Raw genomic sequence first — 26771 nt, 5'->3', positions numbered from 1 at the left:
TTCCTACTCCTGCAGGGGAGCCTTTGACCAGAGAAATACTGCAAAAAGAACTAAGCGTGGCCTTAGCCGAGGCTTTAAAAAATCATGCAGCTGCAATGGAAATTAAAATATAAATTCATTAAATTTACAATTTACAATTTTAAAATAAAGGAGGAGATATCTGCTGCTCATAAAGAATTGTCAGAAGAGCTTATGGACTCGGTTCAGACTTGGAACCAGCAAATTAGAGACGATATTCTTGAGGCTTTTAATTGCCTATCTGGTTATGTCTGTGGAATTGAAGATAGATTGGAAGATCTTAATGATTCTAATATTAATTTGGTAACGAAAATGGATGTGGTTCAACAAAAGGTTGGTGATGCAGAAAATGAAATTATAATGTTGCAGTATAGACAGATGGAATTTGCCTTAAGGATAAGAGGCCTCAATGAGAAAAATCAAGAAAACCTGAAGCAGATTTTCTCAGAAGCCTTTGATCAATTGATGGGAAGGTCAGGAGGGAATTTTGACTGGCAAATTGACAAGATATATCATGTTAATTCCTGGCTCGCCAGACAAAAGCAACTCCCAAGAGATATTGTGGTGTACTTTGCTACGAGAGATATGAGGAATTTGATATTGCAAGAGTCTTACAAAACTAAGCTTCAAATTGGGGGTCAGGAGGTGACTGTTTTGAAGGAAATACCATCTAAAATGTTGAGATCGAGGAAAGACTATGCCTTCTTAGACGATGAGCTCAAAAATCATCAGCTACAGTTCAGATGGGAGGCCGCAGCCGAACTTGCAGTTACCTACCAGGGGCAAAGATATAGTCTCAACTCAGTATGGAAGGCTCGAGATTTTTACAATAATATACTGAAGGCTGGACATCCCCCCTTCCTGGACCTAGAGAAAGAGAACAAGAAGGACAGGATAGACAGCAAGTTACTCAAGGACCACCAAGGCTGGACCAACTTCCTCTCTCAGAACTAGAAGGGGCGAAGGAGCAAAGACAAACCCACGTGATTACCAGGCGAATGGAACAAGAGTTAAAAAAGCAACAAGCTTCACAACAAACACATGCTACCATCCAAGAATTCACAGGTTATAGCTCAAAAGCAGTGGGTGGAGCCAAGCTGAAAGCCAAATTACAGGATTTCCAGATGGCTCTTAAAAAGCTTCAGGGAGCTAAAGATGACAACTAAGTTCTTAACCTGGAACGTCAACGGTTTAAACTCCCCACAGAAAAGGAAGAAAATAAATCATTATCTGAAACAATTTAAGAATGATATAATTTGCTTGCAAGAGACTCATATTAGATCAACTGATCAGAAATATTTGATTAACACAAGACTTGGACAACACTTTGTAGCTTCTGCTCCTGAGAAGAAAAATGGTATAGTTATTTACTTAAGAAAGGACATGAAAGCCGAATTAATTGAAGCAGACTCTCAAGGAAGATATATTGCAATAGAACTGGTATTAGAAGGGAAAAAATACTTCTAATGGGAATATATGCTTCCAATCAACAACAAGATAAATTTTATAAAACGCTCCATACTAAGTTAGTACATTGGGACTATAGATCTTGCATATTATTGGGTGACTGGAATGGTGTTGTGGATACCAAGAAAGACAAGAAGGGCCTCCGGCAAAATATCCAAATGCGAGCGAAATTTACCCAAGCCCTTTTTTGATATGATGGATGATTTCGAGCTGAGAGACATCTGGCGAGAAAGGAACCTAGAAGAACATGACTTTACATTTTTTTCCGATAGACATCAATCGTTTTCTAGGATTGACTTTATACTAACAACCAATGATTTGCTTTCTAGGGTAAAGAAGACGAAGATATGTTCCAGAGCTTTATCAGATCATAATCCGGTTTGGATGGAGTTGGAATTTGGGGCGCAAGCAAGAAGGACTTGAAGATTGAATGAAAACTTATTTAGATATGAGATTATGAGATTAATGAATGTAAAAAATTGTTAAGAGAATATTTTGTTTTTAATATGAAGAAGGGTACATCTATGGAAATGGTTTGGGATGCAAGTAAAGCATATATGCAAGGAGTTCTAATAAATTTAAATAGGTTACATAGACGTAAACAGGGGGAAAAAAGAATCGAACTAGAGGAAGAAATCAGGAAGAGAGAACAAGAGTTAATACTAAAACCAGGAGATGAGAAGATTAAAGAAGCAATTACTTTATTAAGAGAGCAATTTAATATGCTGATGTCAGACCATGTGGCCACTAATTTGTTATACGCAAAACATAACACTTTTTGTAACGCAAATAAATCTAGTAGATGGCTAGCATATCTGATTAGGAAGAAACAGAAATCTCGCAATATATCGAAATTACATTATAAAGGGAAGGAAGTGTATCAACAGGATGAGATTCAAAAGGTTTTTCGTGAATTTTTCACAGGATTGTACATGAATGACAAAATACAAGGTTTAGATATAGATAGATACCCATAGTTAAAGACAAGCAGAGGGGAAATTGAATAAACCAATAACTTCGGGGGAAATTCTCCAGGTAATTAAACAGCTAAAGGTAGGGAAAGCACTGGGTACAGATGGCCTGACATCGGCTTATTACAAAAATTTACAATTAGAAATGGTAGAACCTCTTAAGGAACTATTTAATAAGATCCAAATGGAAAGGGAAGGTACCCCCATCTTGGAAGACAGCCTTTATATCCCTGATACCAAAAGAGGATCAAGATCTTAGTCAACCAAAAAATTACAGACCTATATCATTACTCAATATAGATAAAAATTTTACTAAAATACTAGCAAATAGGTTAATGTTGGTTATTCAGCAATTGATTCATAATGATCAAACAGGTTTTAAACAAGGGAGACAAATGAGAAGTAATGTAAGACAAATTGTTAATATACTGGAATATTTGGGAAAGAATAACCAAATCCCTGCTGCGCTTATATTTCTAGATGCCGAGAAAGCCTTTGATCGAGTGAATTGGCAATTTTTATTGAAAATAATGCAAAAAATGCAAATAGAGCATTTTTTACAATCAATTAAAGCAATATATCAGGAACAAACAGCTCAAATCATAGTCAATGGAAGCTTAACAGATCCATTTAAAATTGAGAAAGGTACAAGGCAGGGTTGTCCTCTATCCCCATTACTGTTTATTATAACTCTGGAATTATTGTTGAACAAAATACGGGGATCAGATGATTTACAGGGAATCAAGATTAGGCATCAAGAATATAGAGTACGCGCTTTCGCGGATGATTTGGTTATAATATTAACCCAACCACAGGAATCTAGTAAGGTTTTAATGAATATGGTTAATCAATATGGCCAAGTGTCCGGATTTAAAATAAATTTAGGGAAAACAAAGATGCTAGTTAAAAATATGAACACTAAACAAAGGGAAGAATTAGAAGGAATGACAGGGTGTGAAATAGTTAAAAAGGTTAAATATTTAGGAGTCTACATTTCAACCTCAAATGGGAAACTATATAAGTATAATTATGAGCCACTATGGCGCAGCATACAGACAGAGATGAAAAACTGGGAAAAATTACAATTATCTTTGATGGGAAGAATAGCAGCAGTGAAAATGAATGTTTTACCTAAATTTTTATTTCTTTTTCAAATGATTCCAATACTTTAAAAAAGATGCAAATTTGCTAGAATGGTAGAAGGGCATTAATAAATTTGTATGGGAGGGGAAAAAGCCGAGAATTAAGCTAAAAATAATGCAAGATGTGCGTGAGAGAGGAGGTTTGAAATTACCAAATTTAAAACTATATTATGAGGCAGTAGTTTTATCGCTAATTAGTGATTGGATTAATTTAACAGATGATAGAATACTTAATATCGAAGGGCATGATTTGGTATATGGTTGACATGCTTATTTGCTATATGACAAAAAGGTAGATAAGAACTTTAAAAGTCATATTTTAAGGAATGCTTTACTGCGGGTCTGGAAAAAATATCAATATAAACTAAATGATAAGATACCCATGTGGGCAATTCCTAGACACGCAATAGAAAACATAAATATAGTACAAAAACAAAATGTAATTACATAAAGACAGCTTCTTACCTTAGAAAGAGGTGTACTACAATTAAAACCCTTGAATGTACTAAAAGAGAAAAAGGCAATTCAAACATGGTTTCAGTATGGGCAGTTACAGGCCAGATGGAAAAAAGATCAAAAAATTGGTTTTATGCAAGACAAGGATAATTTATTAAAACAAATTAGAGATCAGAGTCCAATGCATATAAAGAGACTATGTAATGTATTAATAGAAATGGATTTGGAAACAGAATTAGTTAAAGACTGTATGATAAAATGGGCACAAAATTTTGAAGAACCAATAATGTTGGATACATGGGGAAAGATTTGGGTAAGAAATGTAAAATTTACTCAAGCTCAAAATTTGAGAGAAAACTTTTATAAGATGTTTTATAGATGGCATTTAGATCCTAAAAAACTGGCCTCTATGTATCCGAATTTACAACTTAAATGCTGGAGTTGTGATTGTGCTGATGCCACATACTATCATATATGGTGGATTTGTAAAAAGGTTAAAGCATTTTGGATAAAAATATGGTGGATTATGCAAAATGTTCTTTAAAAAAGGATAAAGTTTACCCCTCAGTTATTTTTGTTAAGTATAATTACTGATTGTATCGTTACAGAGACTAACTTGATTTTGCATTTAATAACTGCAGCAAGACTGTTGTTGGCGCAATACTGGAAGAAGGAAGATTTGCCTACTATCCAAGAATGGACATTAAAAGTAACAAACTTAGCAGAGATGGCTAAAATATCAGCATATCTCAAGGACCATTCCAATGAGAGATATAAATTGGAGTGGAGAAGATGGATTGACTATACTCAAAATAAATATGGGACTAAGAAATTCCAGATAGTTTATGACTGAGGCAACAAGGAACGACATAATCTGTTTAGAGTTAGCCTAGGAAAGAGGAGTTAAAGCTCAAATGATAGATATTAATTTTTTACTTTTAAGTTTACTTTAGATTATTTTTGTTAAAGATTTATACCCTGTATTGGTTCTGGGAAGTCGGGGGAGGGAAGGTTGGGAGGGGTGGGGTTTGGGTGGGGAGGGGAGGGGGAGGGAAGTAAACATTTGTAAAAGGTTTTTTTAAAAACAAATTCAATTAAAAAAAAACAATAGTGCTATATTTCAAGGGAATGTGGTGTAGAATAAGGGAAGAACTCCTATTTCTTCCTCCTGTAGAGGGTGGGGACAAGGTGGTGGTCGCTTGCCTTTTACCCAAGTTGAAATAGAAACCTATTTGTCTTCTAGGTATTTCTATCTATAGGTGAGGAAAGGAAACTTTAGAAGAAACAGCATGTCTGTCTTGGTTATTGGAACGTCTCTCTCTCTCTCTCCCCTCTACCAACTACCCCCCTCCCTCTCGTCAACCAGCTATCTAGTTATGTAGTATTTAGCTCTCTATCACTAATATTTGTCTGTCTTTCTCCCCTAAAAATTCTTCTTTTGCAATAAAAATATTTCTACTGCTTTTAGACGGTAATTTCATTTATGTACTGAATTGTAAAATGCAAAGAGGGAAAGTTTAATTGGCCTCATCTCCATTTTAGGATGGAGATTATTCCTAATTTGCAATCAAAAAGAACATTCAGTGGATCATACTAAAAAAGATTAGTTAGGTATCCCAAAGTTGGCTGTAGTTGGCAGCATTAAACCAGAACACATTTTTGAAAATGAAAAAAAAATATCCATGATCGCATGATTGAAGCTCCATCCCTTTCTGTATGCAGCCCATGTAAAAGTTGGGGAGGGGCTTTGGTATTGTGAGACTCCTTGATTTTTTTGACTGTCTCCACATGGATAACGCTGCGCCAATACATCCCTTTTCTACATTAATAACATTATTGGCAAAATGTCATGGCAGTTTAGGGTAAACATAGGTGATTCTCAGCAGTTTTAATTTCCTTTCTGAGGTTTTCTCAAGCCCCATCGGGAGGGATAGCCCACATGGTTTTATTCTACATTACTTTTACATAGATATTATGTACATATTGTGTGTATATTCAAATGCCTGAATTTCAAGTTCAGCTCTAGAACTAATCAGAATCAGCAGACACAAAGAATGAGCTTCTTTCTAGCATCAGCAACCCATCCAATTTCCCACAAATATCTAAGGAGGATAGAGTGCAGTCATTTTAAAGTATAATGGAAACATCAAAATTGTAATTTACAAGGGGCAAACTCTGTTGTTTCAGAAATTGTGAAAGAGAATGGTGCTGAATATTACAACTCTGCATTTGAGTATCCCCTGATGAGTAGATTTAAAATATATATGTGAAGAAATATTGCACATAGATATGATAGATATAGATCTAGGCCCCCATATTCCACATATTAAATGAAGTTGCTTGTACAATATTCAAAAGTTGTTATGAAAGGAGAAGAGGAGCCACAGCTGATTTTACCCCAACCTTCAAAAGACCCTGGTGCTATTTTTCCTCTCTCTCTTCCTGCCGTTTTATCTCTGAGCAGTTATTAAATTTGGAGGAGGATGTTCTAAATTTGTCCAATCGTTGGGCTCCTTCCTTCCTGCCCTCCCCCACTTCAGTTTCCTGTGAGTAAAGGAAGCCGCCAACCCGGCTCCACGCATAGTATTTCCAGACAAGGCCAAAATAACAAGCCAGCTTTCCTTAAATGGGAACAGAAAGTTGGGCACCCAAGGTAAACACACCTCTACAGAAAGCCTCATCCGCTCTTCTGGAGATGTCTCTCACTGAGCAGACACCTTCCTTTTGGGGTCTGAATGTCAGCCACCCCTTCTGTCTCTTTCAAAGGAGGAGGAACGAAGTCTTTTGGCCAGATGCCCCAGCAGCCTAAAATGGAAATATCTAGGACGAAGCCCCAGGTCAAGACTGAGTAACACATGGAAAAGGTTTGACTCAGCTCCAGAGATGGGAAAGATCAGAAACCATGCATCTGAACTGATTGCCCCTTCCTCAAGGAGATGTTATCAGCCACTTTCAGAGAGGCTGCTATTAATTCTTCATATATTTCAACAAAAGTCAACAGAGATGTTAAGCCAACACTTACAAGAAGCCGAAGCTCTTGCTACACCAGCCAAGGAGGAGAGAGAAGAAAAAAGTCAAGAATGGGTTTAATTTCAAAATTATGAAAGTGTGTGTGTGTGTGTGTGTGTGTTTTGGACTGAGTACTTTATGAAGGGAAATTGTTCTCTTCATAAGAAAGTACTGTTTCACCTGAACATTACATCTAAAACAGTTTCTCATTCTTGGCAATTTTTATTACTTTGGCAGATACCAAATGTTATGAATAAGATGCCTCTACTTTTATCCGTCAAACACTACCAGCTCCCATTGCCTATTTAGTTCTACTAGACTAGAGCATCAAATACCACCCCACAACAACTCCAAGACTTTGAGATTGGCTGAAGATCATTCTATATCAAAAACAGCTTCTAAGAAGCCCAGGTGACTTCTGGGGAAAAAAAATTGCTTCATGAGAAGAGTATGAAGCAACTTAATACACATAAGTGGACTCTTTGAAGTACAGTGGTATCCCACTTATTTCTTTACTCCAGAGAAAGAGTGACTGTAAGTTAAATCTACATGACAGAAAACTCAGCTATGGTAGGACAAACTTTATGGGGTCTTCCTAAAGCTATTTCGCTGCTGGAGGCAAAGAAAGTGCTAGTGTTTTTGTTATGTATCTATATCTGCATTACTTTGAAACTTCCCAGGCTGCCTGTGCATCTAATCTGAGAAAGCCTCATGAGATCTTCTCTTGGGATTGGAGGAAAGAGGGGGAAGCCAGGGAAACTGTAGGCCACTAAGAGAAGAGAGTGCAACAAAAGGCAGGACACTCACCTGCAGTCCTTAGAATCATAGGGTTAGAAGGAACCTTAGAGGTCTTCTAAGTCTTCCCAAGGCAGGAGTCCTTATACTACCCCAGACAAATGGTTGTCCAATCTTTTCTTAAAATCCTCCACTGATTGAGCAAGGAAGCAAACTGTTTCATTGATTAATGGTTCTCACTATCAGGAATTTCCCACCTTAGTTCCAGGTTCTTTCTCCCTCTGATGAGCTTTCACTCATTGCTTCTTGTCCTGCTCTCAGATGCTTTGAAGGACAAATCAACTCCCACTTCTTTATGACGTGCCACTCAAGTACTGGAAGACTGCTAATCCTTCCCTTCAATAGGCTACACATACCTAGTTCCCTTAACTGTTCATTGTATAAGACATGATAAGAAGTCTAGCTTCCTCTTATCATCTCTGTCACTCTTCTCTGCATGCTTCCTAAAAAATTCTCAGCATCTTTTGTATATTGTGTTGATCAGAACTGAATGCAATATTCCAAGTGTGGCCTCACTGTATCACTTCCTGTGGTATCACTTCCTTTGATCTTGATGCTACCCCTCTGGTCATACAGTCTGGGACCACTTTGGCTTTTTTGGCAGTTGCAGCACACGGCTGGCTCATACTTAAGTGGTATTCCACCAAGACATCTATAGTCGATCCATTTCATAGGCATAACTTAATTGCTTTATAACAAAGAACTGAAATAATATTATTTTCCACTCTCAAGAACGTCAGCCCAATTCTACCCTTCTTTAAAAGAAAAATTGAAAGCAAGTTCTATTAAGTGAGCAGCAACAGGAAAAAAGAGAGGAAAATGTTCCATGCGGCATAATATTAAAACTCCCTCTTCTTAGGGCTGGTGCCCTGCATTATCTTGTCATAAAACAGTTCTGCTTCTCCTCCTGTCTTTCAGCAAGCCCAGCTCAGGGAACAGTCATATGCTACCTGCTGCTTTTCAAGAGCACCCAGAAAATTAACCAAAGCCATCTTGAAATCCTAATTTGGAGAAATTTAGGGTTTTGCTTCAAACAGGATTCTGGTTGAAAATAATGGATCCTTTCTGAGATGGATCCTTTCTGGAATAAATTTCAGCAAATGTTTTTCCAGGCTAAAAGTCCAGAATAAAAAACAAATAGGAATTGCACTTATCTCAGAAACACTTCAATCGATGCCCAAAATATATAATCTTCCTTTTGCCATCATGCTTAAAATGCCTGATTCTCATATAGAAGGCATGGACACTTTAAAGAGAATAAGTTTCTTTTCCAAAATTGTCTGAACCAGAGTTTAAATTTGCTAGTTTGAAAATCTATGGCTAAAAGTGGCCCATTACTGAGCAAATTAATCCTCATTTGTCTATTTATCAATAATTACCCTTGAAAGCCAACCCGTTTGATGAAGGTTGTGAGAAGATTCAGAAATAAACTAAAACCATGTAATGCTCACCAGCAGCAGCTCCGGTTTGATCTCTGGTGAGGTGACACGACATGGGACATTGATCACATCCGTATTGTTGTGCACATGGATGAGGTCTGGATGTTTTGGGTGGGGTTGCACAAAAGGCTCTGACTGATCTGCAGAGACACAAAAATGGAACATCACAAGTATGCAGAGAAGCAAGCCTATTGGGTTGCTTGATATAAATTACCTGCCATTCATCCTTAATTTTTACACCAAAAGTAGAGTAGATTAACAGATTATGATTCTGACTTAGATCAACTGTTGAAGCTTAGTTAATCCTTTTGGGGAGAAAACATTGGCAAAGCCAGACTCTCTTTCTCAACTCAAATAGGACACCTTTCTCAGCTGAAATAGCATCTGAAACTGTGGAGATATCTTATGCTAGGAAATTGATCAATGCAACCAACTGAACTTACAACTCAGGTCTTCAAGGAATGTTACTTTCCTTGCTTATTTCCAATTTCTCTTGGAGAAGAGAAGGACACAATGACCCTGTCTTTGCAGGCATCTGGAACTTTTTCTCAATGCCCAAGAAAAAAATAGCAGTGATGGAATCAGAAAATCAGCACAAGACAACGACTTGTTTTTCACATAGGAGTTATTGCAAAGACACAATCATGCTTTCAGCATCTACATTGCTGGACAGTTCCCTGATACAACTCTACAGTTTTGTCTGTTAGGGCAGAAACTACATTGAGGGGTTCTTGATGTTCTCTGAGCTTTGGTTGTTTTCTTGCAGACATTTTATTACCCAAACTAGGTAACATCATCAGATGATATTCCCTAGTTTGTCTGAAAGGAAGCAACCAAGCTCAGAAAGCAATAAGGACCCCACATTTCCACCTTGAGCTACAAATGGAATAGAATACTTTATTTGGCCAAGGGTGATTAGACACACAAGGAATTTGTGTCTGATGCAGAAGCTCTCAATGTACATTTAAAGTAACAGAGTATAATAATGATACTAATAAGAGGGGATAGTAGAGAAGATGAGAAGGATAATAGCAATACAGTCCTACTAAATGAGTAAATATCCTTAGGCATAAGTTCTGTGGGAATTAAATGTTCAGCAAAGTGATGGGGGGGGGGAGATACTGTCCCTTGTCTAATTGTTTTGGCACGCAACACCTACAGTGATGTCTCAAGGGGAGGAGTTGAAACAGTTTATGTCCAGGATGTGAAGGGTCTGTAGATATTTTCACAGCCCTCTTTTTGATTCGTGCAGTATCCAGGTCCTCCATGGAAGACAGGCTGGTTGCAACTGTTTTTTCTGCAGTCCTAATTATCCATTGAAGTCTGTACCCATCCTGATTGGTTGCTGATTCAAACCAGACAGTTATAGATGTACAAATGACAGACATTTCTCCTATGTAGAACTGTATCAACAGCTCCTTGGGCAATCTGAGCTTCATGAGTTGGCAAAACATTTTTTTGTTGTGCCTTTTTAATGATGGCTCTAATGTTAAGCACCCATTTCAACTCTTAGGAGATTATAGAACCCAGAAACCTGAAGGATTCTATTGTTGATACTGTGCTATATATAGTATAATACAGTAAGAGGTGGTAGAACAAGATGGCTCTTCCTAAATATTCTCCTTAATTAGAAACTACATTCCATCCCAGCTTCCCTCAACTTGTGCCATCCAGATATGTGGGCATCAATTCTCATTAGCCACAGCCAATGCAGTCAAACTGGAGAAATACATGTTATTGTTGTTGTTTTGGTCACAAAGAATTGCGTTACTCATGAGTGAGGAGTGGGAATTACAGTGGGTGGACTCACAAGGATACCTCATTATTAGAACCTGGGTGATCTTTCTTACTCCTTGTTTTTAAAACTGGGTTTAGCCTATTTAATGGCTTACACTGTATCTGAGTGTCACCCTCCTTTAAAATGGAGAATGCCAGCAATTTTTGGCAATGGCACTAATGAAATTCGTGATGCAGTCAAAAAGGTTTGCAGAGCTAAATAAATAAATAAAAGGCAGTTTGTGCCTGGATTGTACTATTCTTCAGTTTGGCTTTCTGCCTAGCAAGATAATCCATTATTATGGGTTGGAAAAGATTTTTGATGAATGTCAATTATTCTAGGCCAGTGTTTCTCAATTTAGCCATTTTAAGATGAGTGGATTTCAACTCCCAGAATTTGTCAGCCAGGTGTGCTGGGGAATGCTTGACATCCACACATGCTGGTTAGAGGATTCTGGGAGTGAAGTCCACCCCATGCTGGATGGGAGATTCTGTAAGATTCCATTCATCTTTAAATGCCTAAGGCATTTGGTTTGGTCTTCCCATATGAGGCACCTTATAAGTAGCATGCAGCAATAATGATTTTGCTATAGGTTGTACTTTTCAAGTTAGTCCTTGAAGATGGAAGACAGACAGCAAAGAAGTTCTGTGAGAATTACATGTTCAGCAAAGTGATGGGGGGAAATCATTTGAGGCTGATCCACCATCACAAAAATTCCCCTTCTCACCACTCGAGGGCGCAGTTAAGGTGACTTCACAACATCCAACTCCTGTTCTTCTTTTGCTAATGGAACTCTACAAGTGGTCTGCTCACTTTTAGGTTCAGGCCAGGGGAAATGGGGTGAGGGAAGAGAAAGCAGGAGACCAAAAGGCAGCTGTTACTGAAAAAAGATGAAGCCTTTTCATTGAATTCATGGGTGTATATAATGAGCAGGAAAGAGAAAAGGGAAAAGGGAAGGGAAGAGAGGAGGTAATAGAGGAGAAACACTATGGAGACCTGCTTGAAAGAAAGCTGAAAGTTGAATAAACAATGCCGTTTTCACCATTGCCTTCCTTCCTGATGTTGTGATGCATGTGGAATAATTTGCTTTCCTTTGTGGGCACCCTGGAGAGTTTTCAGAGAAATAAGGTCTCACATTGTTTTTGTGCCCTCAACCTTTAGAGAGATTAACAGGAAGGGCTCCACATTGTTGCAAGGTTGAAGGCTCAGACTGATTTTTACAGATGCAGCCAGTTCTTTAAATTAACCGAGTCTTAAGTCATTGTTTTGAGCTGGAGGTAGAACAGGGCAGGATATCTGAGTGGAAGTAGGAGGAGAGATAAGGAGAGGCTGCTTAATGGTTTCCTGGCATTTTCAGCTCTGAAGGAACCGTCTGATGCTGATTTCTCCCAGTAATGGAGGTGGGTGATGAATGGCCTACATTTATCAGGATACTACATAAACCAAAACGTAGAAAAGCAAATAATCTGGTTTATTGTGTTTCTTCAGAATAACTCTCTCATACCCTTTCCCCACCTATGGGAAGTTTATCAACTCCTTTATAGAATCCATATAATGAGTCACAAAACTGAAATGTCTTGCTTCTGAATCTAGAGTTCGGTTTAGTTAGCTACTCAAACTGCTGAGCTGCAATCTTTTGAAAAGATTTTGATGGATTCCAAACAGAGTAGAATGCAGAACACAGAATAAGAGATTTGGAAGGGACCTTGGAGATCTTCTAGTCCAACCTCCTGCTTAGGCAGGAAACCTTACACCACCCCAGACAAATGGTTATCCAACATCTTAAAAACTTCCAGTGTTGGAGCATTCACAACTTCTGGAGGCAAGTTGTTCCATTGATTAATTGTTCCACTGTCAGGAAATTTCTCCTTAATACTAAGTTGGATTGCTCCTTGATTAGTTTCCATCCATTATTTTTTCTCTTGCCTTCTGGTGCTTTGGAGAATAGGTTGACCCCCTTTTCTTTGTAGCAACCCCCTAGATATTGGAAGATTGCTATCATGTCTCCCCTAGTTCTTCTTTTCACTGGACTAGGCATGACCAATTCCTGCAACTGTTCTTATGTTTCACCATCTTTGTCAGTTTTCTCTGCATTCTTTCCAAAGTCTCAACATCTTTTTTATAACCAAAACTGGATGCAGTATTCCAGGTGTGATCTTACTAAGGCATTATAAAGCAGTAGTATCACTTCTGGTGATCCTGATTCTATCGCTCTATTTATGCAACCAAGGATTGTATTGGCTTTTTTGGCAGCTGCAGCACTACTGGCTGATATGTAAATATGAGTATATATATTTAATTATGAATATAAACACTTTCTAACCTTCTAGCTCTGTCCCTGTGAGACACTACCTTATAAAGTGCTCTGGAAGATCATATTAGCTATTTTCTATCTCCAACTGGCAGGTTATTTTAGCCATGCTTGTGATTGGTCATATAATCCAAACCACCAGAAGTCCCAAGCCTACTGCATTTAGATTGCAAAATTCCAGATGATCGCTAGATGGCAGCCAATCAAGTTTCCTGTATCTCTTTACTGCCATTGTGATTTTTGTAATTCACACAATAGAGCTCTCACTTTGGAACTATTATAGTCTATATAATTATAATTATGGGGATTAGGCTCTGCCATCTTGGCCAAAGTCTGGAAATCCCAGTGGGGGCCATTTCAGATTGAGTGTGATGCAACAACTCACACCACTCCCAGTAGGTAAAATGGTGGCGTCTGTGGCAACTAACGGTTTCATCCGCATGAAGAAATGAGCACGGTTGCACTTGTTAGGTGATGCTTGCAATGTCAAGATTCACATACAAAAGGGATGGAGTTTGCCTCATGACATCATCATGCTTGTCACATTATTTTCCTCCTCTGTTCCCCTCTCTTGTCTCTGCCAAGTTTAATTTAAGGTGTCATGCAGGGGGCTTGCAGGGGATGGGCAAAAAGCCAAGACACCCAATGCATAAAACAGGCAGAGATGCAACCTTGCCATTGTGACCACCCTCTCCTCTTAGAATAATAGTGCTGGAAGGGACTAGAGGTCTTCTAGTCCAACCCCTGGACCAAGGCAGGAGACGTTATACATCTTGGTATTTCTTCTTTAACCAGACTCTGTGGCAGGGATGGACAACTATGGCCGTTCTTTGACCCATGGACTTCAACTCCCAGAATTCCTGAGCCAGCCATGTTCAGGAATTCTGGGACTTGAAGTCCATAAGTCATAAAAGATCCATAACTGCCCACCCCTGCTCTATGGACACCCCATATGAGACCCAAATGCATCCTAAGGACCGAGGTGGCACAGTGGTTAGAGTGCAGTACTGCAGGCTACTTCAGCTGATTGCTAGCTGCAGTTCAGCAGTTCAAATCTCACCAGGCTCAAGGTTGACTCAGCCTTCCGTTCTTCCATGGTGGGTGAAATGAGGGCAATATGCTGACTCTGAAAACCGCTTAGAAAGGGATGTAAAGAACTATGAAGCGGTATATAAGTCTAAGTGCTATGGCTATTGCTATTGCTAAGGAATGGTAAAACACAATAAAGCGTCTGGAGAGCAAATGGAGAAAAACAACATTTGCTTCTGGTCTATTTCTTTGCCCTGAAGCTGGAGAAGAAGTAACTGAAGTGCTTCACAATCTTTGATGAGTCATAAGTACTATTGTCCAGCTGCCACATTGCATCAAAGCAGAAGGCCATGCTGATTCATGCTCACTTCCTACCCATTACTTTGTGATTCATTGACCCATTTGCTTCTGTCACTTTCCTCTGAAGGAGCCAAGGGAACTCCTTCCTGCAGGCCTCCCTTTCCTGGGACACCTTTCAACATTTCCCACCTGAGATGAAATGGCAACTGGGGAGCATGACGATGAATGAAATTTGCAGGACCTAAAAATATAAAGGAAAGAATACCAATATCCTGCACTGTGTGGCATTGACTCGCGAGCCTCAGTTAATGCATCATGCTTAACCAAGATTTGTGGATTAAGCCACAAGGGTTGGGCTGCAAATTCAGCCAAAGAATCAAGTTGATAGGTTAGGATAGAGAGAGGATGAGGAGGGCGATTTGGATTTCCTAAGGCTGTCCAGCTCCCCTAAGACTTATAATATGTGTAAAAAACACAGCTCAAAACCACAGAACAGCCTGGGGGGAAGAAGGCGGGGCTTAGCAGTGAGAAGATGGAGTTTCAGGCTACTCCTGAAATTCCTCTATACCGAAGGATTTTTGGATGGGTTCTTTGAACTCTAGCTGTCCCGGAGACGACAGTGAAGGTGAGGAGAGACCCAGGACCTCAGAGACACCCGCAAGTCTCTGGGGGGGGGGTATTAACTCCTCGTGCCAATTCCTTTCTGGATTAGCTGTGTGCTAACTGAAACTGCAGGTTGCCCCTAAGAATGGTAGAAGTGATGTCATCTGGTAAGCTGATTTTATTATCCAAGAGAGACTGTTCGTGTTAAAAACTTAAGCTAACCTAAACCAAAGAATAGGAAAATTTAGCGGCGAATTGGCTTTTTTTAATGGATTTATGGCTGGTGGTTACTTTACTTCTTAAATGCTTCAAGAAACTCCTCGACATCCTCCCCCCTCTGACTCTCCCTAAGTGGATCGTAAAATTTATTTTCTACTAATTAGCCCGTCACGATTCGACATTTTTATTACTTTATTACTTGGCTCTGTTTACGATCAGATAAGATTGCACAGCCTGCAAGAGAATAAGAAAAGTGCTTCGAAGTCTGTGGAAAAAAAAAAGAGCTTGCAATTTTTAACTGCGACACATCATGGCGTCTCAAAATACCTCTAAGATTTCATTTCAGATTCTTCTTTCCGCATGTAGAGGGCTTTTTGACTCTTATCAAAGGCTGGAAAGAAAATTGGATCATCTGATCTTAAAACATGAAGTAAAAACTGAGATCGTTGAATGTTTAAATGTTCCTGAAATACAAATGGAAAATGTGAGAAATGGTGTCTGGTCTATCTCAGAGGAAGAAAGGAGGGGGGGAGCTATAAAGAAGACTCATTTAAAGAGACAGAGTGCAGGAGGAATGGAAAATCCACCCTTGAGAATCAAAGTTAATTTGGAAAATTTTACAAGCCCAGGACAACATTATTATTTCATCACTGACATTCAGAGTCCAAAGGTGCGAAATTATCTTTGTCTGGATTTGCTTATGAAAACATTTGGTAAATTTATCCAACGCGTGGCAATTGGTTTGAGAAGATTTTGCTATTGGAGAGACACTGGCTGACAGATGGACACTGGAGAGATAGACACTGGAGAGATGGACACAGATGGACACTGGAGAGACACTGGCTGACAGATGGAAGAACGTAATTTAAAATTAGCTAAATCTGATTACCTTAATGTGTAATAGATGTAGCTGAATAATGACTGATATGGATAGTAATATATATAATTTGGAACTGGCTGATAGATTGAAGAATACAATTGAAAACTAGCTAAACCTAATTGCTTTTTTTTGTAACAGATATAGTTGAATAATAATTGATATTGATAGTAATGTATATAATGTGGAGTTGATATGATAACTAACAATTGGATATGAGAAAACATCTTTAGATTATATATAAAGAGTATTAACTACAATAATTATCACTATTAAAAAAACTAAATAAAATACATACAATCAAATGTTAATCAATACTGGGAAAATGTTATGATATATGATATAATTAAATATTATGGATGTCCAGCTAAAATAGGACATGAGGATTTGATGATAATAGAGGATTCTACAAATAAGTAAATGAATTGTCAGCATGTGTTATGGATTAATTCTTTAGCATAGCTAAGGATGAAGGACGTTTAAATAACCATAGGTAATTAAAACTGGAGGTATAATGATGTTGATATGGTAAATATCCGAGTTAAGATATTTGAATTAATATGAGCTAATGGAAGAGAAGCACCAAAGCATGTTGTACCAGTTGATATACTTCTTTCTTTTTCTTTCATAATAGACACCTGTGTTTTGTTTTGTTTTCCTGCCTTGTCTCTTGTCGTTTTTGTCTTTTTTTGGTATTATTTTTAATTTTTATTTTTATTTTTATTTTTTATTTGCCCTTTTTTTCTTTTTTTTTCTTTTCCCACCGGTGTGGGCAGGTATTGTTCAAGATTATTACTTTTATTAATATTTCTAAATAATAATTACAGTTAAATGAAAATGGATATATAATAATGCTTGAGTTAATATGAGTTATGTTGGTTGACTGTGGAGGAGATGTACCAAAACTTATCTGTAATTGATTGATACATTTTCTACAGATGTAAAGAAAGATGCTGTACCTGTTTTAAATTAAAATTAAAAAACATTTATTAAAAAAACAAAAAACCACAGAACAGCCTGGAGTAAAACAGCTCCCCAACATGCAAGAAATATTTGTGTGGTCTGCTCAGCAACAACCAAATAAATCCCATTGTGGTTTAATGGAATGCACACATCCAGCCTATGCAGCATACACAGATCCCAGTGGAAAGCTTAATTAGTTCATCTTCCCATGTTTGAAATTTCCCCATATTACCACATTATAAAACAATGTTGAGACTTTGGAAAGAGTGCAGAGAAAAGCAACGAAGATGATTAGGGAACTGGAGGCTGAACAGTTAGTAGAATTGGGTATATCTAGTTTAATAAAAAGAAGGACCAGCATCCTTCTTGATATAGCATCTTCCAATATTTGAGGGGCTGCCACAAAGAAGAAGGGGGGAGGTCAATCTATTCTCCAAGGCACCTGAAGGTGGGACAAGAAACTATGGATGGAAACAAACCAAGGAGAGAAGCAACCTAGAACTAAGGAGAAATTTCCTAAAATGAGAGCAATCAACCAATGGAACAGCTTGCCTTCAGAAGCTGTAGGTGCTCTAACATTGGAGGCTTTTAAAAAGAGATTGGACAACCATTTGTTTGAAATTATATAGGGTCACCTGCCTGAGCTAGGGGTTGGACTAGACTATCTCTAAGGTCACTTCCAACTTTTTGATTCTGTGATATCTGGACAGGTAGCATCAGATATCTTTTGTTGAACTCTTGAGTGTGGGTGGGGGGCAAAGAAGGTCAGGATAGCAGCAGCGACCTCTTAATTGAATCTCCACCCCGTTTGAACAGTTAAGAGTGGGGCTTTGAGGATGCTTCTACGGTCACCATTTTGGCTTTTTAAAATCCCACCCAGCACTTTCGTCTTGCAGATTTCCTCCCCCTCCAATCAATGGAAATTCTGCAGAGTGGAATTTTATCATGTTTCTGTTTCTCTCTCCCCTTGCAGCAGCTTTTATCTGCCTTCCTAAAGGAATTCAAGTTGATCTGGCATTCCTGTTTCAGGACTGGCTTCATTGGAGGAGTCTGCTTATTTATGGGCCTCACACAGGTGGGGTGGGAAACGAAACACTTTCCCACGAGAGTCCCAGGCTATTCTTCCTGGCGGCAGCCTGCAAGAACAATAACAAGCCGTTTTCCTTCTTAGCCTGATGCTGAAGTCCCCCTCATGCGCAGGCTTCAGAAGGAAGCTGCATTTCTATTACAATGCCCTGCTCGGCTTTTGTTTCAGTGAAGTTTTCTTGATCCACCCAGGGGGGAATACGGAATCGGGAATCAGCCCAGAGCAGGGATATTTATTTTCCATGTCCCAACTCATAAATAGCCTGGCAATTTTTCTTTGAAAAGCTGCATATTTTTTTTACCTGCTCATTTGCAAACCCCCAAGGGATAATTGCAAGGCCTCTACATAATTAAGTTAATTTAGAGTAAGTTTAAAATTAAATCAATCTCAGGTTTTGTTGTGAACCTGTTCACCTTTTTAGTGACTGGAATCCAATAAGTCAGTCATTGTTTTGGTGGCTTGTTCTGAAAGCAATTTGGGTCCGAAGGCAACACAAGTCACCAAAGGAAGGAAATCTATGTGCAAGGATACACAACCAATAGGATAGGGTTTTGTATCACCCGTCACTTTGGATTTGAGTGAACTCTCTTTTGCATGATGCAGGAAAATGGAATGTGTTTGCATAACACACCACAAGCATCTGCAGGACAGCAAAAAGGAGAGTGACTTCACACGTGACCTGATGCCATTGTGCAACTCACACAAATTATGTCATTTGAGCACTGACACCACTGTGCCTTCAGAAGTTGTGGGTGCTCCAACAGTGGAGGCTTTTAAGAAGAAACTGGACAACAATTTGTCTAAAATGGCACAGGGTCCCCTGCTCGAGTAGGGGATTGGACTAGAGGAACTACAAGGTCCCTTCCAACTCTGTTATTCTGACACAACACACCTCCTCAATCAGCCTCCCTATTCTGAATTAATTAATTCTTTCTTTCTTTCTTTCTTTCTTTCTTTCTTTCTTTCTTTCTTTCTTTCTTTCTTTCTTTCTTTCTTTCTTTCTTTCTTTGCTTTTGGGCTACAGGTTGGTTTTATTTCTCCAACTTTGCTCTACCAAAGGATGACAAGGATGGCCATCACACACACACACACACACACACATGCACACACATGCGCGCACACACACACCCACATCTGCTCCTTCAGCACTTCCAGGTGAGCCAACCTTCTTGACCCGTGCTGGGTTTTAAAGTAAAGACCTCCACCCTTCCTGCCTTCCTGCAAACTCCATTTGACCTGCTAAGCCAGACAATCTGTCTGCAAAGGCTATAGAAAAGAAGCCCCTCTCCAGCTCCTTGGACTTTCCTGACAGTTGATAAGCCACTAACCTTCCACAGTGTCTGCCCATCCCTGCCTGGGCTGTGCTGGGGGGGAGAGGGGGGCAGGATTGCTGTAGTGTTCTTTCCATGAAAGAGCTGCGTGTGGCTTGGAGGAGACTAGAAGGGGGAAGGAAGCCGCTTGCCTTCACAGCTCTAATATCATGCCCTGCCTTGGGAATCTCCAAGCTAAGGGTGCTGAATGGCCTCTCTCCAGGATGCGGTGTCTCCAGTAGACTTCTTGATCTGTTGCTGTGCAGGGTGTGATATGCGGGAAATGACCGGCAAGATCATCAGGTGGAAAATATTTCAACAAGGGAATTCATCAGGGCTTCAGATTCAAAAGTTGGCACCAACTAGCAGAGTAAAATCTGACTAGAAGACCTTCAACGTCCCATCCAGCTCTATTCTATTCATATTCAAGCTGCCCAGCCCTTTCTTGGGTTTGCATGGCTGTCCTTTGCAGATGATCCTGGGGGGACAGAGCATGCTTAGATCCAGGAACTGGGTACTGTTTGGGCCTCTGATGGACTTTGAATTGGAAATTCTCCCCCTCCCCAGTTAAATAGCCATAATTGATGCTTTTCTCTGGATGAAATTTCCCTTGACTCCTGAGGAAATCAAAGGCAGAGCCATGTAATTTGCAGAAGAGATTGGCTTCTGGAAAGTTTTGATATCCCAGGCTAGTCTACAAGCCTAGAATTTCCTGCTGTATAGACAGGCTGGACCACAACTTACATTATCCCTTATCAACCATCATACCAATTGGGTATGGCAGAAGGCACGTGTTAACCCTTCGGCAGGGTGGCAGACTGAAGAAAGTCGGATTTACTCAAAACAGGGACTGGCAATCCCAAGACCTGTTTGGGTTCCTCTGGATTTGTAGACTGCAGAGCCCCACAAAACCCTTAGCTTTTATAGATATGCCCCTTAAATTTATTTTAAATATATTTAGTATGACTTTTGTAGGCTAAATGAGGATGAGGAAGAGCAGGAGGAGGAGCCCCACCCAAAACAGGCCTCCCAACTTTACCAGCTTCACTCTTACTATCCCATCAGTTCATGTGGCCATCAGGGGAAAAGATAGCAATGTTTGGTTTGCCTTCCAAAGAAAAACTTAAAAGAAAAGAAAATGATTTTCATTCAAAAATTAAAATGACATTAAAAAAAAAGTATGCTGGGTGTTGAAACTTTTCAAAATCAACTAAATTCAGGCAGAAATGCTAAGAGAGATGAGCAGACAGAAATGCCAAACTCCTGATACTCAAACCAAGGAGGAGAAAGCTTATTAGACAATTGATCTATTGACAAATCCATTAAATGCTGCTAAATTCTGTTCAAATGTAGTTGCCACTAGGGAGCACTGCATCTGAATTCCTCCTCCTCCTCTATTTGATTAACGGACTTCACTTGGTTTCTTTGGTCTTTGACTATAAATAAGGGTATAGATATGACTTACCATCAATAAGCTGAGTTGGACTATCACAGGAGTGCTCTAAAAACTGTTGAGTCCTTCACGCTGGACCTGCCTAGACTTTATTTGGAAACTGCCAGCACCGGCCAGCTCCAATTTCCGGAGCCCAATTACTCAAGAGTAACGGCTACTCCTGAGGCCATCCTTTAATGGCACCTCTCCATGGTAACTGCTTGTTTCATTACCTCCCTGCTCTTTAGCTTTCAATCTAATAGCATCAATACTCTTGTGGGCTATATAGACATAGCTTGAGAATGAAGCTAGAGTTTACAGATCAGGACTTAGGAACATGGAGTTATTAGTGCCTCATCTCTGATCTGGGAGCCTAATCAGAACTTCTTGGTGGTTGCATCTTCAATGAGATCTCTCTCTGAGACCTGACTCACAGTTGGAGTATAAGGCTGAAACACATGCAGGATGTTTTGTAGAACTGTCTACCTCATATTTCTATTTCCAAGCTTAACTAGAGGAAAGATTGTGGCCAGACATGTATTAAAAACCAGAGATTCTCTTCTGCTTGTTCCTTCACTACCCAGAGGCTGCCATTGTGGTTTTTAAAAAGCAACAGTCACTTTACAGGACAAGCAAAATATTTTCAAGAATTCAAGATTGCATGCTTTCTGCTTCAAGAGCTCATTTCCTTCTATCATCTGGCTAGATGGTCACATAAAAATGGCTGGTTGAGTGGAACAATTACAACACAGCTGCAATTTTGCAAGCCAGGTTTGGAAGGATTGCGTATGTTGTTTTGTCTTTTAATGTTATCCACTAAATCCAAGTACAAGGTATTTATGAGCACCGAAGAAGGACTTACATAATGTTCAGCACAGCTTTATTCTTAGATGCCACCAGAACTAATTGGATTGGTCAACAACTGAATTTTGAATTTGAATTTGAATTTACTTTATTTGTATGCCGCCCTTTTCCCTGAGGGGACTCAGGGCGGCTCACAATTCAAGGGAAGGGAACAAAACAAACAAAATTACAAAACATAAAGACCATACACAGCTAAAAAACACAACAATCATACCATTCGGAGCGGGGCTGCAAGTCTTTAGCCCCAGGCCTGTCAGAACAGTCAGGTTTTAAGGGCTATGCGGAAGGCCTGGAGGGTGGTGAGGGTACGAATCTCCATGGGGAGTTCGTTCCACAGGGTCGGAGCAGCCACAGAGAAGGCCCTCCTCCGGGTAGTCGCCAGTCGACACTGGGCGGCTGATAGAATTCAGAGGAGGCCTAGTCTGTGGGATCTTATTGGTCTAATGGAGGTAATTGGCAGTAGGCGGTCTCTCAAGTACCCAGATCCAATACAATGAAGGGCTTTGTAGGTGACAACTAGCACCTTGAAGCGAATCCGGAGATCAACAGGCATCCAGTGCAGCTCGCGGAGGATAGGTGTTACGTGGGTGAATCGAGGCGCACCCACGATCGCTCGCGCGGCTGCATTCTGGACCAGCTGAAGTCGCCGAATACTCTTCAAGGGCAGCCCCATGTAGAGCACGTTGCAGTACTCCAGTCTAGAGGTCACAAGGGCACGAGTGACTGTTGTGAGAGCCTCCCGGTTCAGGTAGGGACGCAACTGGTGCACCAGGCGAACCTGGGCAAATGCCCCCCTGGTCACAGCTGACAAATGGTGTTCAAAAGTCAGCTGTGGGTCCAGGAGGACTCCCAAGTTGCGGACCCTATCTGAGGGGCGTACTATTTGACCCCCCAGCCTGAGAGATGGAACACTTGGCCAATTAGTGGGAGGGAAGCACAGCAGCCACTCGGTCTTATCTGGATTGAGTACAAGCTTGTTAACCCCCATCCAGTCCCTGACAGCCTCGAGGCCCTGGCTCATCACGTCCATCGCTTCATTGAGTTGGCACGGGGCGGACAGATACAGCTGTGTATCGTCCGCATACTGGTGGTATTTTATCCCGTGCCGTCGAATGATCTCACCCAGTGGTTTCATGTAGATATTAAAGAGGAGGGGGGACAGGACCGAACCCTGCGGCACCCCATACATTAGGGGCCTAGGGCTCGGTCTCTGCCCTCCAACTAACACCGACTGCGACCTGTCCGAGAGGTAAGAGGAGAACCACCGTAAGACAGTGCCTCCCACCCCCACCTCCCGCAGTCGTCGCAGAAGGATACCATGGTCGATGGTATCGAAAGCCTCAGAGAGGTCAAGGAGTACTAGGATGGAGGCATGACCTCCATCCCTGGCTCTCCAAAGATCATCGATCAACTGCCAGGGAATTTGGTTCCAATTCTTTGTTCTTTAGGTCTACGGTTCTCCATAACTCAGCCTTTCCTGTTTGCTGCTGTGTCTTTCCCCCTGATAATTCTTCTGACCACATTAGTGAGGTGTCCAACATAATCAGAAAACTAAAGGTACTTTTCAAAAGGCAACTGGACTTTCTTCACTGCTGAAAGGACTGTGTGGTAGACTGGAGGTATATAATGTCTCTGTTGTGAGTGGGCTGCTCAATTTTAACATAGATGGCCTCTTTGATCCCTCTTTCAGACCAGTGGTCCTCTTTGTCCAGAGTGTGACAAGTTCACATCAGTTCTGAGCATTGAAGTCCACAGATCTTCAAGTTGCCAAGGTTGAGAAACTGTTCCAGATGCCGGGTATGTGGGCTGACCTCAACAAAGTTGGAAGTAAAAAGGTTGATATAGGACAAGAATATTATCAAACTCCCCTGTAAATGTTCTCAGCAACCATGGCTGAGTTTATCCAGTCAGAGCAGGAGAAAAGGATGCAGAGTGTAAATCCTGGAATAGACATGTAAGCATTATAGAGCCTTAGATCCTGCAGTCAATGTCATTTTCACAGCATCTTCAATTAAAGTTATTTATCTGAGTCCAGCCCATGAAATGCTCACTACTAACTCTTCAATGCATGTTGGTATTCCTAAAGAGCCATGGTAGTGTAGTGGTTAGGATGCAGGATTGCAGCTGATTCTGCCCACTGCCAGGAGCTTGATCCTGACCAGCTGAAGGTTGACTCAGCCTTCCATCCTTCTGGATTTGGTTAAATGAGGACCCAGATTGTTGGGGGCAAGAGGCTGATTCTATAAACTGCTTAGGAAGCACTGCAAAGCACTGTGAAGCGGTATACAAGTCTAAGTGCTTTTGCTAGTGCTAGAGAGAGATTGTGTCAGCCTCTGCTTCACTACTTGCTTTTGGCTGTCATTGAAACGGGGAGGGGGAGGCATGGTATTTGGGAAGGGAAGTTTTAAGTACAGGAGAGATTGTGAAAAGGGAAGGGCTCTCGCAGCTGCTGCTGCTGCTGGTGCCAGGGCTTCTCCATCCTGATGAGCTCCACTGTCTGCCCCCAGGGGCCCCCAGGGGAGAAACAGGGCCTCTGCAGTTCTCTCCTCTGGTTCTGGGAGATCAGCTTCTCTTTCAGGACCGCTCTCATGTACACATCGCCTCTCCCAAGCCTCTTCAAAGAGCTTCATAGCCTGGGACATCATAAGGTTCTCCTCATCGGGCTCCTGCCAAGCAGCTGCTGGTCGCCGATATCTCCTTGTGGTAACTCCAGCCGGAATTTTCTTAGGGTCATACTTCTGTCCCATTCCCAATGACCACCTGGGGCGGACAGATTGTTCCTCCAAATTCAGTTCAGCCATCTGCTCCGTTTTCAAAGGGCACGAGGATGCAGTAGCCCCCTGGGTGAAAGTTTGGGTTTTTGTACACTCCCCTTGGAAGGTGTTAGCTCCAGGATGTGTGCGAAAGTGAGATCTTGCTTAATGTCAGGCCAGCCTCCCTCAGAACCAAGAAAGAAATCACTTAACTCCATTTTGCAGAATTAAGAGTACTTTTACTGGTTATGAGAAGATAGCAGGGTATGGTTACTGGTTATGAAAAGATAGCAGGACCTGGGTACTTGAGAGACTGCCTCCTGCCAATTACCTCCCTACGACCAATTAGATCCCACAGATTAGGCCTCCTCCGAATAAGGTAAGCGTTGTTACCATGGCGCTGGAGAACAAGGCAGGGGCTTGGATGATTGCCCTGCATAACAATGACTCCCCCCTACTGAGAGACTATAATAGGCTTATGCCCGCCCTGAGGAAATGCTTTGATGATCTGCTATCAGAGCAGAAGGCTAGAACCAGAATGAAAACCCTTACCCAGGGAAAGAGCCCTTTGGCTGATTATGTACAAGAGTTTCGTGAATTATCTGTTTATATCCGGGATTGGTCGAAAGAGGCTCTAATGGACAGCTTCATGGATGGCTTAAACAAAGATATATAACAGAACTGTGTAAACGGGGGGGGGGGGTATAACTTGCAATGCTGGTATGAATTGGCAGCGGATGTGGAAATCGATCTAGCCAGAGACAAGTACCGTGAGGACAATGATAAAGAGAAAGCTACCCCTCCCACCACCCCACCCCCAAGGAGCTCCAAAAAGAGGGAAAAGCTGGTCTACAAGCAAGCCCCGGTCGATCACCTGTTTCCGTTGCGGAAAGGAGGGGCACTGGGCAGCAAACTGCCGCACCAAGATGGGCCCAAAGCCCCCTGCCGGGGGGGGGGTGTCAGAAAATCAGATAAACAGCCTGGGAAGAGAAGGGACACCACCATGAAAGGGGTGGAGCCTCCTGCTCAATTCCCTCTCACTCCAGAAGAAGAAGAGCCATCCTCCTCATCAGAGAAAAGTGAAACCGAATCTGACAATGACCGTCTGGTAAGTTCCCGATCGGGCCCCATGACCATCCCAGTAGAACTTAAAGTGCCCTCTACTGGAGCCCAAGCAAAAATGCTGGCCCTTTTCGATTCGGGCTGCGCATGTTGCATCATTAGCCCTGAAGTGGTGGAAAAACAGGGCCTGAAACTGAGAATTTTGAAAGTCCCCATTGCCTTTTGCCAGTTAGATGGGTCTATAGCTTGGGGGAGCCCTGCCCATTTTGTGACTGAACCAATAGACATGTGGATGGGAGATCACCAGGAGACAATAAGTTTCATTGTCGTGCCGGGAATGGACCAGCCTCTCATACTGGGCTTACCCTGGTTACGTAAATGGAACCCACACATCAACTGGAAGAAAGGGTGGTTGAGCATTCGATTTGCTACGCCCCCTGAGGGAGAAGGGAGGGCTCCCAGTACTGCAACGCTGAATCTAACCTAGCAGCCGCAGTGCAGGAAAAAATTGAGGGGGAGGAGAAAATCCCAAAAGAATATTGGGACCTAAGATTTTTCAGTGAAAAATCTTCTGATAAATTACCCTCTTACTGTGCAACAGATTGCAGCATTGATATTCTCCCAGCAGTAAAACTTCCAAAACCCCAGATTTACTCAAGGACCCCATGTGAAATGGAAGAATTAAGGAAGTTTATTGACAAAAATTTAGAAAGGGGGTTTATTGAACCTGCTAGGCCACGAGTGGCCGCTCCACTGTTGTTCAGAGAAAAGAAAGATGGCTCCTTTCGTCTCTATGTTAATTACAAAAATCTTAATGCTGTATGCGTGCAAAATGTTTACCCCCTCCCTCTGATGAAGGATATGTTGGCCCAATTGAGTAAAAGAAA

At 41.0% G+C, this 26771-nt stretch overlaps 1 protein-coding gene across 2 annotated transcripts in view; it reads right to left on the bottom strand.

Annotated features, from left to right (window-relative positions):
• Window positions 1-26771, bottom strand: part of LOC116515685 (vascular endothelial growth factor receptor kdr-like) — a 210198-nt gene that overhangs the window by 113104 nt on the left and 70323 nt on the right. For both annotated transcript variants that reach the window (XM_032227845.1, XM_032227846.1), the window contains exon 4: window positions 9310-9437. In XM_032227845.1, the coding sequence (XP_032083736.1) occupies window positions 9310-9437 (128 nt within the window). The remainder of the gene's footprint in view (window positions 1-9309; window positions 9438-26771) is intronic.

The sequence above is a fragment of the Thamnophis elegans genome, chromosome 12 (genome assembly GCF_009769535.1).
Source record: "Thamnophis elegans isolate rThaEle1 chromosome 12, rThaEle1.pri, whole genome shotgun sequence".
Lineage (NCBI taxonomy): Eukaryota > Metazoa > Chordata > Lepidosauria > Squamata > Colubridae > Thamnophis > Thamnophis elegans.
This window is presented reverse-complemented; position numbering and strand designations above follow the sequence as displayed.